Source organism: Hypomesus transpacificus, chromosome 15, assembly GCF_021917145.1.
Source record: "Hypomesus transpacificus isolate Combined female chromosome 15, fHypTra1, whole genome shotgun sequence".
Taxonomy (NCBI): domain Eukaryota; kingdom Metazoa; phylum Chordata; class Actinopteri; order Osmeriformes; family Osmeridae; genus Hypomesus; species Hypomesus transpacificus.
Genome location: NC_061074.1, coordinates 12,673,659 through 12,688,246, shown reverse-complemented (window position 1 = coordinate 12,688,246; position 14,588 = coordinate 12,673,659). Strand labels below are relative to the sequence as shown.

Genomic DNA, 14,588 nt, shown 5'->3' with positions numbered 1-14,588 from the left:
CAACAGATATACTGTAATTCAATTTCAACCTACGGTGGTATTCCATACAGGGACCAAAGAGAGAAAGAGAGAGAGAAAGAGAGAGAGAGACAGAGAGAGAGAGAGAGAGAGAGAGAGAGAGAGAGAGAGAGAGAGAGAGAGAGAGAGAGAGAGGGAGGGAGGGAGGGAGGGAGGGAGGGTGAAAGAAAGACAGTGAAAGAGGGAACGAGAAGAAGAGAAAGACTCAGTTCCCACAGGGAACATATAAAGGCATAATCTCAACATGCAATATTCAAACATTTTTGAAGTAACCTGAGACCTGTTGCTATTGTATAAATAATCTATTTCAAAGATAATCTCCTTTTGGCTCCATCAAACCAATATTACCATTACAATGTAGTTTCCAATTGTTAAAATACGTCAAGGACCTGGATGCAGCCAATTCGGTTATAGTATGACCTAAATTAGTTCATACAATGAGAATGGCCGTTTACTATATTTTGGGGATTGTGGTAAAGAGCGTATTTGAGACGTGAAAAGATCGGGAATGGGTTTCGGGTACGAGGGAACATTTTGTTAATGATCTTTCGGCGCATCTGTGTGGTGAAAAAGCACAAGTCCGTCAGGTTCTGAACTCGCATCATTGTTGACAGCCCTTGAAGGACTAACTGTCTGACACTACCACAAGGAATGAACAGGTTGAATGATATGCCAACACAATTCCCACCATTCCGAACTCTTTAACAACTGAAACGCAGCAAAGTGGCTAGATTCTGGGTAGTCTATCCAAACGTCATGCGCCTAACCTGTTCACGCGTCGGGCTAAAGGACAGACTCACGATGGCACCGCTGCAATGCGTGTTTTTCATAGCGCATATCAGTTTCCGCACATAACACATTTATTTAAAATAAATAATTACACTAGGGTATTTCCCCGGTAAAAACTGGATTGAAAGTTAGGTCTGTTTTATTTGGACTCCGAAGTCGAGTCGTCACGCAAGAAGTTAAAGACTGGTGTTGAATTGCCTGGTTGGTTAGGCTAGTGGACACGGTTTCAAAGAAAACCTTTCATTATCTATGGATTGGCAGTATTTCGACGCAAAATTAGGACGTCGGGTTTAGACTTTCTCCAAGCTACAGTAACACGGCACTTTTAGTTTATGCTCCTATACACTACTGAGAAACAGTGTGCAAATGTAGCGAATTTGAGCCATTTTAAATCGGCAGAAATGTGCTGTATTTATAGGCTAATACATTTCTTAAAACTGAGTAGCAGAACAGATTTGGAGTAAGGAAATAAGGAGAAAAGTGACGATGCTTAGATTTACAGTAAGATGATGCGCATCCGTGCCAGCTCGTCTCAAGTTAAACAGTGTTTTCTTTCCACTTTGAAATCTCTTATTACATGTTTAGGTAAAAACGTATCGCAAAAAAACATACCTTTCAGAAGAAACGCTGCTGAAATCACGAATATAGAGAGAGAAAAAGTGAGAGATCCGTTCCCCGTGATCGCCATGTTGGACACCTGCTCGAGACTGGCGGTGCTAAATCACCTAGAGACGGCCATAGGATGAGAGTGGAAGGAGGGAGCAAACAGGGAGTCTGCTGTCAAATGAGAAACCGACAGTGACATTTGCCATCTATCGTGGCAAGCCAGCTTCTGTTTAAGATTGAGCTAAATTTAGTTTTTACAGCCGGCGTGCATTCCATAAAAGAAGTATTGAAATCAGTATTTTTAATGGTCTTTCCTTGAATTTAATATGTCACAATACATCTGCAGCCTTTAAATAATTTAGCCAAACTGATAGAAGCAAGTATGGGATTAGGTTGGAGTTAACACCTTTATTACGGTTTTTGGTACAATCGTTTTAAAGACAGACAAATTCAGTGATTTATGAAGTTTGGTCTTGATCGTCACCGTTGTGACCATAGACATAATAGAGCGCCCCCTGTTTAATTCTGGACGAATCATTATTACTGTAATAAGACTAATCAAAATAGAGGGGATAAGATTGTAATTTTCATGGGAAGCTGGGTAAATTGGATCCTTAGCCCCAACACGAAGACAGTCTGTGTGCGATAACTGGTCCTGCATTATTCCTGCATCCATCCTGTCAACTCTGGGTGAAGGAGTCTCCCAAGGAAGGGTGTATAATGTAGAATCCCATTTCCTTTTTTTATTGTGTTAAAACACGGCAGGAAAGCTAATTGCACAATCTTTTTCTCCAGAATTGGTGTCACTCCTCATTCCACTGATGAGCAGATAGCATTTAGAACTTCACTCTAAGGCCGTTTCCATCACTACAGATTGAATTTCCCCACATCAAATTCATTTGTGATGTCCTTATCTGTGGCAGCCCACCAGCTCGGCTTGTCACTCACATACGACTGTGGAGACACATACTACAGTAGGTGTTTTTCTCTCAGCAGCTTTGTTTTTTCCCAGCTAGTTAAATGATTGGCAGCTTCCATGAATTGTATTACATGAATACCTGCAGTAGGAAAATGTGGCACATACCTCTGTAAGGTAGTGGTTGAATCAGATTGAGCTTTCAGTGCATTAGCATCGTGGGTTGATAGGCCAACGACGACCAGCATCTGTGTCGCTACATAGTAGTTAAAGTCTATTTTTAGGAGGAGACCAATTTATCCTCCCAAAGTCCAAAACTTGTGTTGTCCCTGGTGGTCTTTCATTTTGGTTGCAGTTGCAGCCAGTCACTCAGCTGATGTGTAGCTCCTCTCTACTCGTGAGGATAGACGGGGACCCAGGGCCTCTCTGAGGAACCTACTGTCTTCCATCCAGCAGGATGAATAATGGATGCTACTGGATCAGATGACTGAGGCGCTTCATGTGGGTCATCTCTGGTAATGACCAACCTCAGTCCATGTGTGTACTTTATGTGTGCGTGTGTGTTCATGTACAGTACAGTACAGTACGTTTGAATGCATGCATGTGTGAAGTGCACACTATATGTGTGTCTTTGTGCTCTCTCTCTCTGTCTCTCTGTCTATATGTGGGCGTGTTTGTGTGACAGAGAGGGAGCATGTTGGTGACCATTTGGCAGTGGTTTCTCTAGGAGAATAGATACAGTTTGTGAGTAGATTTAGAGAAATTGTCTCTGTTTCTTAGTTCACAATCATTGTTGTTAGCTTACAATCATTTGTGTATTCATGTCTATCCCAGCCTCAGACCAGACATGATAGCTGACCTTTCCCCAGCAGTTGATTGTGTCTACAAAGGCTAAAAGCGAGCAGTCAAAGGACAGTTTTTTAAGACCGGAGCAAAAATAATTTGAAAAAAGAGTGAAGAAAGAGCCGACTCTCCCTCACTCCTTAACCTTAGACTAGAAATGCAATTAATTTGTAATGACGTTTTGGGTGTTGTGGTATGAAATCAATCAAATTAACAGAAATAGAATGAACTGACATTGTAATCAGATCAGGCACTATGGAAAATATTACTATGGAAATATTCTCCTACTGTTGTGTAAGAAGGAATAATGGATGTTTGTCAGAGACCAACAGTAGTATTGTACAGAAGAGAATACAATGAGAGTCCTCAAGTGAATAATTTGTCATAATAGCAAACATTTCTCATTATCAACAAGTTAAGGTTTAATGGTGTGAATCTGCAAACAGTGTCACGCCCAACCCAGCGTCAGTCCGGTGTGGGTGTGATCTAGTTTTGTTTTTCTGTTTGTCACCCTCACTTTCCTCAGTTGTGGACACACCCTCCTGTTCTCTCCCCGCACCTAACACCAGTCACTCATCAGCGCACCTGTCAACAATCAGCTCATCAACCACCTACAAAACCCAGCCCAACCTTCCTCTCCCTGCCGGATTGTTTGTTTGTCTCATATGCCATCCCGGTCTGCTTTTTTGTTTATTAAAAAACTATTTCTGCACAAGTTCCAGTTTCTGCAGCTGATTCCTGTCCCCAACCCTGACAAATAGTGCATCATGACTCAGATTTGAACAGGTGACTAGATATATAAATGTGCGTTTCACTAGATTCAGTTTGTTATCCTCTCAGAGGTGATTGAGCTCAAAGGGTAACCTAATTGAAATAAGTGCCGATATTCCAACTTTACCCAAAGGGTGAAAGTTATTAGTAAAATTGAAATGTTGAATTGAATTCATTGAAATGTCCAAGTATGATATATTGAAAGGTCAAATGCTTTCTGGGCATCTAATAATTGGCTGCATTTGCATAAGAGAATTAGCTCTAAATCATGAAGCTTCCAATGACTTTAGTATCCTCTACAGGGTTTAACCACTAAATTTGCATGAAATAATTAGTGAAATTATTAAAATGTTTGGACAGGACTTCGGTGCTGATAACTAACACAATCACTGTTCAGTCTGGCACTGTGTCACATAGGCTAAGACCCCCAAGAAAGTACAACCTTGTTGTTGAAGGGCAACATGTTGGGTTAGGACCTCCACATCACAGGAATAATAACTCGTCAACCTTCTTCACAATTAAAAGGGTGGGTCTAAGCCACCTCCAATACAGGTGCTAGTCAGTGCCCAGCTCATAATGCCTTTTATACAAGACACGGCTCACTGAACAGCAATTTTAGCATTGAGGATTGTTTCTCTGTTCCAGTCAGAAAAATGGTCCCATTCTTAACAAGTGAATGGAAGCTCTTCGAATCTTCTTGAAAGCAGACAGGATTTCATCAGGTGTGAAAAGTGGTGTGGTTTTATCCAGACTTAATTGGGTCTTGTATGTATTATTCATCTCTCTCTCTCTCTCTCTCTCTCTCTCTCTCTCTCTCTCTCTCTCTCTCTCTCTCTCTCTCTCTCTCTCTCTCTCTCTCTCTCTCTCTCTCTCTCTCTCTCTCTCTCTCTCTCTCTCTCTGTCACTCACACAATCTCCAACTCTCTCTCTCACTGACAATCTCTCCCTCTTGCTCTCACACTGTCTCTAACTTTCTCTCTGAGATCACTGCAGAAAGGTCTGAAAGTATTTTACTCTTACGGTAATAGATCTAACATTTCCCAAAATCTCTCAGTACCTACACAGAGGAGAACTTTGAAATGTTTTATTCTCATGTTTAGTGTTCCATCACAACTCATACAAGTTGCTGATTGCATTGTAAAGCAAGTGTCAAACTACGTAATTCCTTGTAAGTATAAAAGGTTGCTGAAACGATGCCAAGCGTTTACAGACTTGAAAACTATCACCTCTAAATAAGTTTGGAGAAACATGCAGATCAGACAGAAGTGATGAAACCTGTTAAAATAACCATCAAACTCTCGCACTGCCTTAACGTATCATTATATGCCCCAATAACTGACTTCTAACACAGAGAGAAATAACAACTTATCAGGCCTGAAGAAAATTGGCCTCCCTGTCTGCCTAGTCAATCAACACCTCTGCTTTGACAATTACTGGCTCAGTGGAGCTCACAATCAATTAGGCGAACATTAAAACTTATAGAGGCATTATCTACCTAATCACTCTGGAGAGCAATGAAGCGGGCACCGGATCAATGCAAATGAACTGGCCTAGGATCAGAATGAGAGATATGACAGGGCCTCACTATTGGACTTGTTACAGTTATTCATCTGCACATTGAATAATTCAACTCACAGCCACGGCAAGAGACTTGTGTTTGCAAAGTGACCCTAATTATCCCAGTCTTTTATTAGCAATTTTGTACTCCTCTGTAATTGGGATCTGAGACAGTAATGTTGGCAAAATACCTTCCGAGATGTACTATATTATTATAACATCATGCCCAATTCTGTACTCTGAGCTCTGTGATTATATGAATTTGCTTAGCATACATTAACATTCTCAAACTTTGTTCACATCCACACCAGTGTTTAACTATTACAATATTGTATTGTAAATAGACTATCAAACACAGACCGAATCTACACTGTGTATCACTATAACTGATCTCAGTGATTTACAATAGCTCCAGACTCAGGTAATACTGTCTCAAATGAGCTGTCATTATCAAAGACCATTACAATGTCAGTATGTTTTGTATTTTGGAGATTGGATCTTTTCCCTGTCAATGAAAGCAGAAGTGGTAGCGTTGATGAGGTCCAATATGAATTATTCTGTTTCATTTTTTATGTTTTCATGTCAGCACGGTCCTTAAGTGACTCAGCCTATTAGAAGTAGGAACTCCCCATTTCGTCTGACTCTCTTTTCTTTCACAACCCCCCCCCTCTCTCAATCTCTCTCTCTCTCTCTCTTTCTCTCTCTCTCTCTCTCTCCCTCTCCCTCTCCCTCTCCCCTCTCCCTCTCGCTCTCGCTCTCGCTCTCGCTCTCGCTCTCGCTCTCCCTCTCCCTCTCGCTCTCGCTCTCGCTCTCGCTCTCCCTCTCTCTCTCTCTCTCTCTCTCTCTCTCTCTCTCTCTCTCTCTCTCTCTCTCTCTCTCTCTCTCTCTCTCTCTCTCTCTCTCGCTCTCGCTCTCCCTCTCTCTCTCTCTCTCTCTCTCTCTCCCTCCCCCTCTCTCTCCCTCCCCCTCTCTCTCTCTCTCTCTCTCTCTCTCTCTCTCTCTATTAAGGGTAAGTGATGTAGAGTATGTCCCTCCACCCAACAGCCCCACAGTATGAAGATATCCTTTATTCCACCTCCTCTGTGTTCTGTTCATATTTACGTAACACGATAACCTCTATTTTAGCATTTTTTATGTTTGAATTTTTTATGTTTATCTTTGTCAACCTATGCTGAGAGGATTGTCAGTGCAACACAGGGGATTGATCCACAACTCCATGGGAGCCCAGGTATCTCCTGCTAGACCAGATTCAACTTTAAGATAACCTTGAGGCTGTATGTAGCTACAGCCATTGATTGTCTACTCTACAATGAAAAAAATGCATGTACATTTTGTTAACTAATTAAAAAGTGTAATTATAGCAGACAATTCTTGTAGGAAAGGCAAGTTCCTAAGATAGAGGTGACCCCAATTTAACCAGTCAAAATAAACTATTACGTAAGTAAGGAAATTAGTTTTAAATGCATATATTTGGGTCTGTGTCCAGTATCTTTTCCAAATGGTGACCCTATAGTCTATGAGCCAATACAAGTCTAACTGTCTTAGACTGAGGAATTGTTTGTATTTTTCTTTACTCAGTCATGTAAAAGCAAACCTTTCTCAGAAGTAGGCTAGCAAAATCACAAATTAAATTTCACAGTAAATAATAACAGGTCAATGAGCTCCCAGCTGAATCTTGGTTGTAAAACATTGCTATTTAATATGACACATTAGTTTGTTTAACAAAATATACATTTATAAAGTTGTTATCTAAGAATATGTCATTTCCCTCCTCTGTTACAGGTGGAAATTCTACTTATCAAATTACCCAGTGCCTTTTTTCTGTCTGAATGTAATTTTCGTATCCTCATAGGAATTATGCCAGCTCATTCACGCATTACAAAGGTACTCCCAGCGGAACTGGGCATTATCATTAAATCTGAATAACTGAATTGTGACTGAACGAAAATATCTTTATTAATCCATCTGTGAAATTCGCCATCCGTCCATTCACCACCGTCTCAGCACTCAGACCTTCATACCATTACCCATATTTCACAGCGACTATCACCCACGGTCGCTAACGATAAGGACATGCCTGCTGAAAGCCTCCTTAATAAGTTTCTCTGAGAAAAACAACGAGTCCCTCCTCCGTCACACCAGAAAGCTCTTTCACATGGAAATTGAACCGGTGTTGATATGAATATAACAATATGAACCTAGGAGTATGTGTTGGCAGTTCTACAAGAAGGTCATATGGTGCACCTTTCTCATACTCTTGTAAGTATTCACCAATAACGGGTTTATTCTCAAATAAATGCTGTTAACAGCAGGTCAACAATACTGTGCTCTAATATTCAAAATAGGGGACAGAACAGCACTGTCTAACAAAGAAAATGTGATCAAGCAAGCACACATCAATTTAACAGTGGATACAATTGGACTTTGTGAAAGAGAAAACAATGAAATTGATGTGCTGTATGAAGCCATGCATGATTCAATTGAGATGCATTAGTTGGTAGTATTGTTCATCTGACACATTTTATGTCGGGCTTTGTACAACTGTATGTTTTAACATAAATCTGACTTAATTAAAGTCTCTTCCAGACAAGACGTTATAAATAGTTCTGTCTTTTATTCCACGATGATCATTGAATCTACCAGAGAGGAATATGAACACTGCTTGAGTTAGCACCGACAAAACCAGTGGATAGAAACTGAATTAATGAGGATTGTTCTGAATGCTAAACCTCTGCCAACTAACATAGCCTCATCTGTGTACACTAGAGGGTGCGACTAAAAGAAAGTTTGATGGTGGTGATGATGATGATGGTGGCAGTGTGATGATGATGATGATGGTGACAGTGATGACGTAATGATGATTACAAAGATGATGATTGTGAAGATCATAGTGATCTCGGTTTTCATGATGATGATGACACCAGCAGTGCAAATGCACACGATGAGGACTCCAGTAAAAAAGTCACAAATGAGCAGAATGATGCAGCCAGCTCACTTCAAAGACCAAAGTGACACCTGAAATATTTGGTCCAGGCCCATCTCCCTCCACGCCAAAGAGAACGTGATCACACATGAAATATTTACAGGATCACTTCAAAGAAAGCAGTCTTTCAGTGCATCAACTACCTTAATGCTTCAATAATGGGTGCTGAATTGACTGAGGCTTTTTATTTCAACCTTTGAAACAAAGATCTTTGATCAGAGTGCAGAAAATCTACAGAATAAAGACATTATTTCATCACGAGAGGATAGGTGGACTATGTATGTCATTAGCATTTCCTAAAATGTCATTTGAAAGAGCATGCAAAAAGTAAGAATGTAGTTGCATTATACTGTATACAGTCTGGGGCACATAGCATTAGGGTTACAGTTGTATTGTCTGTACAACAATCTGTCCATTTGGAGATAGGCGTACTCTGTGGCTCCTATGGTCCTTCATCTAAGTTGAGTCTCTTGTGTTAAGTCTTGTTCTGAAGAGGGAATGTTGGAAACGAAACCGTGTGCTCCCACACATTCCGAGTGAGCTTTCGTTATTTTGTCCCAACTAAACATGACGCCATTTAAAGAATTAAGAAGTGGACAGAGATGAGGTTTGAAAGCTAGCCAATGGGAAGAGCGGTGGGTGATGATTTGTACTCCTCCCATGCCCACACATACTATATCAGCCAATCAATAAAAGTGAACAGAGAGAGAGAAATACCTTCAAAGTCTGGCTTATGCTGTTTGAAGTCCACATTGTACTCAGAAGTTTTGACATACCCCGGAATATGATAAATGAGTAATCACAAGCTGGTCTTTGACCATTGAAGATATCACATCATTGGATGAGAGGTACTGGATGAAGAGGTTTATCTGGTGGCCTGCCGCACAGAACAACTGAACTGAACACATTACTGTTGCATACAACCAAAACAGAGCACAACAGTGTTACCCCAATATACCTCAAGTATCATCTCAATATCAAATTCAACCAAATGAACCAGTAACTTCACAATCCATCTCAGTCAGAAGAAAACTGTATTTATCTTTATATCTTTATTTATTTTACTGACTGAAAGACATGACCAGTAGACTATTTATAAAATGTTACGTGGGAATATGGAGGAGAAAGGATTATCTGTGCATGTACACTTCCACATGAATCAGCATGACAAACTGCTGAATGTGGAAACGGAGTAGATGATGTGATAAACTTGTCATACAAGATTAATTCAAACAACATGTTCCAGACAACATCCTGAGGAAAAATAATGAAGATCTGAAGCAAACTGTCATTGCACATACGCTTGGAATACTGAACTCAAATTACCCAATTTTTTAGGAGTGTTGCATCATGACATTTTCACATGAAAAGAGAGATGATATCTTCTGTTCTGTCTGTTAGTATAATCAATAATGTCAGATATGTCCTTATCAATCAGGATGGGAGCATTTGGAGAACAGGTTGGATGCTTATGTTCTGACAGATTTATGATGCAAGCCAGCTTTCCACCACCTGTTCAAACACCACAGATGCGAAGAACCCATTTTCATGTCATTATCAGATTGTAATTTGGATCCATATTTCAGTGATCTATCACAATAATTGAGAGCCAAATTGTTATATCTGTTCATCTGGTATGGTTCTGTGTGTGTCTGCATGTGTTTGTATTTCTCTGTGTGTGAGTGTTTGGTTCACAAAACAGATCTTTCTTGATAGGGTAGGCTGGAAAACAAACAACTAAAATGATATGTTGCTCTGACTGGTAATTGAACGGCAGCAATGCACATTTTCATTTGCTTTTTAATTTAAGGAATGAGCTATGGATGGATATTTTCGTTCTGTTTGCCAATCACTAGACCAAATCATAGGCATTTTTACGGCACAGTTTCTTTCATTCATTTGTCACAAGAAATGTCATTATTTTTGGTAAAGCATGAGTAAACTGCGAAGCTATATTGTGTTGAATTTGGTGTTTAGTAAATCAAACGAAGAAAAAATTAAAACACTTGGGATGAATTGTCATGATAATACAACTTTTTCTGAAGGTGTTTTCAAATTGTAACAGCTGAAGCCAGAACAGGTTTTGTTTCTTATCTTCCACGGCACCCATATCCACGGGTGTAACTTTCTCTCTGTCCAATCCGATGCATTTACAGTAGGTCTACAGTTTATATGCTGTGCTAGTGGTATGCGTTATGACAAGTTGCTGGTTCTTCTAGTTAAACAGACACAATACTTTCTCTTATACATGTCCCTATTTGGTAAGGTGAAAAGATTGCTATTGATATAAAACCAGGGACATTTCCAGTTTGGCTGTGATTATATCATTGAAATGTCCAAAAAGGGGGACAATTTATGTTTCATTTATTTCGACCGTAGGCTAAATGTTGTATTGTAATATACTATGGCGCAAGACAACTGATAATATTGGATACTAAGTAGCCTGTAAACCGTGTCTTGTAAACCGTGTGTCAGAAAACCATAATTTACGTGAATCTATAGTAGGTGGCGTAGCTGGTAGTGGTTGCGCTCGAGATGTCGGAGGTGGTGGGTTCGATATTAAAACACCGGACAGTTGTTTAAAATCCACATTATGCTTTCAAAACAACGGATTAGTCCAGCTGACTTGTCTTTACAGACAGTTTCAAAAGTTGAATCCACACTGATACATGAACGGTGTTGCTGGATTGAAGATTAGGCAGATACTGCCCCCAAAAGTTTCCAAAGCAGCGGTGCATGTGAAAATATGTGAACTACCATCCTCGAGGATGCTTGCTTCTCTTTATTTGATGTCATAAAACAATCTGGCCACTAGAAAGCAGCATATATTAACAATAAACTCTGTAAAAGCTCATCCTACTACTTCAACTCCTCATGCTTTGAGCAAAGGACAGTGTCTTCATAAAATGAGGAAAGTACAGCTACTTAAAATGCTATGCTTCAATCTAATAGCAAAATAAAGACTTCCCACAGAGCTAAGGTGACCTCCAAGTGTTCGAGCATAGAGCAAGTGGTTCACTTGGCTTTCTTCAAAGTTCTAATTTGGAGCTCATAGAGGACTAGCCAATACTTCAGGCTTTGTAATTTGTCATTTGTTTTGTCATTTGATGTGCTGTGGCCTTCAAGAAAGATAATCATGCATCTAGTTGATTCTGTTAAACTGTGGGTAGAGTATAGAGTAGATATACAAAAAAAAACATACACAATTTCAAATTGTAATTGACTTCCAACTGTATAGGCTACATAAAATATAGTAAACAGTATCTTACAAAGTACTTGACCTATGGGAAGCATTCAGGGTGTGGTGAGAGTGGGGTATTTAATTCCTTCTACAGTAACAATAAGCATGACAACATCATAATGCTACAATGAAAGAGATGTTACATTCAAAGCAGAGCTCTCTACTAGATAAGTACCCATCTCATATCCGTTAAAAAGAAGTTAACCCCAGATCTGTGGGTACTTCTTCATGCACATAAATAGATTTCATGTCAAACTAGCATGGTGTTAAGCTCAACAAACATGCGTGTAGCCAGGTTTTACATGGGAAACATTTAACCATGTTCCTCTCCAATGCGTGACATAGATCCTGTACGTGTCATGAGAACTAACCTGTTCAGCACACATTCAGTAGATCATCTGCTAACTTGCCTGAAGGAGATCCCAGAAAGTATGAATCAAGAATAAAAAAAATGCTATAAAAAATCATGCTCTTTTTACATGGCATTTTAGTGTACAGTATAATTCTGGGTGTGTGGGTTTCATTATACTCATTATTCACTTTTTATGTAGAAAATTGACGTATCGTCCCTCATTAGAAAAGCTGTCCCACCAACATTTGAAAACAAACCTACCCTCCATGTGTGGTTGAACAGTGAGCATGTCATGTAAACCACTGTGAAGGTGGACTATTCTTTCAATCTTCACGAACATGATGATGACATGCACCAGCATCACAATGGTTAGTCAGGGAGACACTGGGTGACTTTGTGGGGGACTGAGGCCTCCCTGTGGTCTGGCGTGATGAACGAGAACGTGGATGGAGCATGGCACAGGCATGTTGTGATGACATCTTAGGTATGGAAAAAAAACAAGGTTCCAAAGACAACAGCAATATGCATTGATTGATTGGTCCATTAAACTACAACTAACAGTAAGTTGAAAGAAACCCACAGGGATTGCTGTTGACCAATAAAAACAGGACATCCAGATAGAAGAAAAGTCCGACCACAGTGACCATTAATGCCACTGTGAATGTATTTGTGTGACATGTGTGTGTGTGTGTGTTTTGAAAGAGAGCGAAAGAGAGGGAGAGGCAGAGGGAGAGAGACAGCATGAAAAGGCGGAAAAAGTGTCTGTACTGTATGTGTTGTTTGTGTGTGTGCGTGAGACAGTAGTTGAGAGTGTGTGGATGTGTGTGTGGATGTGTGTGAACACTTGCAGACTCCTCCAGTTCCCCGCCTCCCCCAGATTGATATCACTGGTGCACAAAGGGCTCTTCTATGCCCCCCAGGACAAACTCCCTGGACAATGGTTCCACTGTTTCCTAACACCACCGTCAACTCAAGCAAACTGATCCATGTGAAGATCTTTCGGCTCTGAGACCACACGGAACTTTATCCTACAATTGTATTAGGGTTTCCTGTGACAATAGTGTTTGTGATGTTAATGATCAGGATGTGCTTAAAGCTTTAATGTTTACTTTTGAACATAATGACACCGTTGAGCTCACATACGGGACATTTTGGAGGATGCTGCTGATTCAATTTTGTACCAAGGCTTTAGATTTTAGTATGCCTATCCAGACTTTAATACATACTTAGTGCCAGTAATTTTCAGAAGAAAAAACGTAAACTCCAATGTGTTTTTGAAATTACGAAATGTTTGACCACAAAAAGTTTTTGGGGGGGCTGCCCTGAACACTGATTTGCACACCTACCATAATATTTTTCACTTTTCCGCAGTATATTCAAATTCAAGTATGTGATCCATGTGGGTTTAATGCCTGAAAATCGTGAGCAAATTAAATATTCTGAACATGTTGGTGACGCATGTGCATGCTACCACTATTACACAGAGCCAACCGGACTATTTCACGTAAATTTGGTATTAGTCCGCATGGGCGGACTAATCTACGTTTGTAAAAAGGCTCAAGCTTGTCACAGACTCTTTGAACAGTGTGCTGGCGCTCAGCATCAGTGCTCCTTTGGCGACTGATATCCCGCTGGATAGCCACGCAATTTCTTTTTAATCAGATTTAAAATAAATACATTGGAATGCATTATTTCTGAAAAGCATCAAGAGCAACGCGTGCTTTGCCATAGGGACCACTTTGTAGAAAAATACGTGATATATGAAAGGAGTTGCAATGCTCCACTCAAAGGATATCGTTTTTGCCTTGCTTCTTGTGGGCTCTACAGGTAAGGTTAAGTTTATTGAGATAATTTATAAAACAATGTTTTGCTTGGCAGAAATTGATAAAACACTGCGGTTATTGTGGGAATATGTAACGACTGTTCCGACAACCATCGTCCCACACGACCATCGTGACTCGCGACCATTCATTGATGGACTGGCTCGCTCGGCTCCCTTCTCAGGTGCCAGGACAACTGCTCATATTTAATCCCGTTCCTTATCATTCCTGTCAACTATCTCAACACTTTAAACGATTATTAAGCGAAGTATAACAGTTAAGTATATACTGAAGACTGTGGGGATTAGCTCATAATATATTATTATAGATACAAATAATTTTAAATCACATCAAGACAATATTTCGTTTGGTACAGTCAGTAGCTCTAGCTAGGTATCTTGATAAGGAGTGCCAGCCAGATTACACGCAATGTTATTTGCTAGCTACTGTAAGCATTCATCGACTACAGACCACAGGTATACTGTAGTATCCTATTACCCCGGTTTGGGTTACTGCAGGAGAGGAAAGCCATTAGGTTCTGCAAAAATAAATTTGGCACAAGGGACAGCGCGTGGTTTCTGTCAGATATTTATCACCTTATATAACGCCATAATTATTTCAAACTGTCACTATTTCACTTCGTTGTCTATAACTCTAGCAGCTTTACAATTATTGCCTCTTCCTGGCCCTCA

The 14,588-nt window shown here is 40.0% G+C and overlaps 2 protein-coding genes across 4 annotated transcripts in view; one reads left to right on the top strand and one right to left on the bottom strand.

The window, feature by feature from the left end:
- cadm1b (cell adhesion molecule 1b) overlaps window positions 1-1,559 on the bottom strand; it is a 68,149-nt gene extending 66,590 nt beyond the window's left edge. The window contains exon 1 of one of the 3 annotated variants that reach the window (XM_047036478.1): window positions 1,420-1,559. In XM_047036478.1, the coding sequence (XP_046892434.1) occupies window positions 1,420-1,495 (76 nt within the window). In that variant the 5' untranslated portion in view covers window positions 1,496-1,559. The remainder of the gene's footprint in view (window positions 1-1,419) is intronic. The other 2 variants (XM_047036477.1, XM_047036479.1) reach the window with 2 other exon arrangements.
- A 12,292-nt stretch (window positions 1,560-13,851) lies between these two features.
- The window catches only part of ncam1b (neural cell adhesion molecule 1b), a 46,639-nt gene continuing 45,902 nt past the window's right edge, over window positions 13,852-14,588 (top strand). Inside the window, exon 1 of the mRNA XM_047036041.1 lies at window positions 13,852-13,903. Coding sequence (XP_046891997.1) covers window positions 13,852-13,903 — 52 coding nt within the window. The remainder of the gene's footprint in view (window positions 13,904-14,588) is intronic.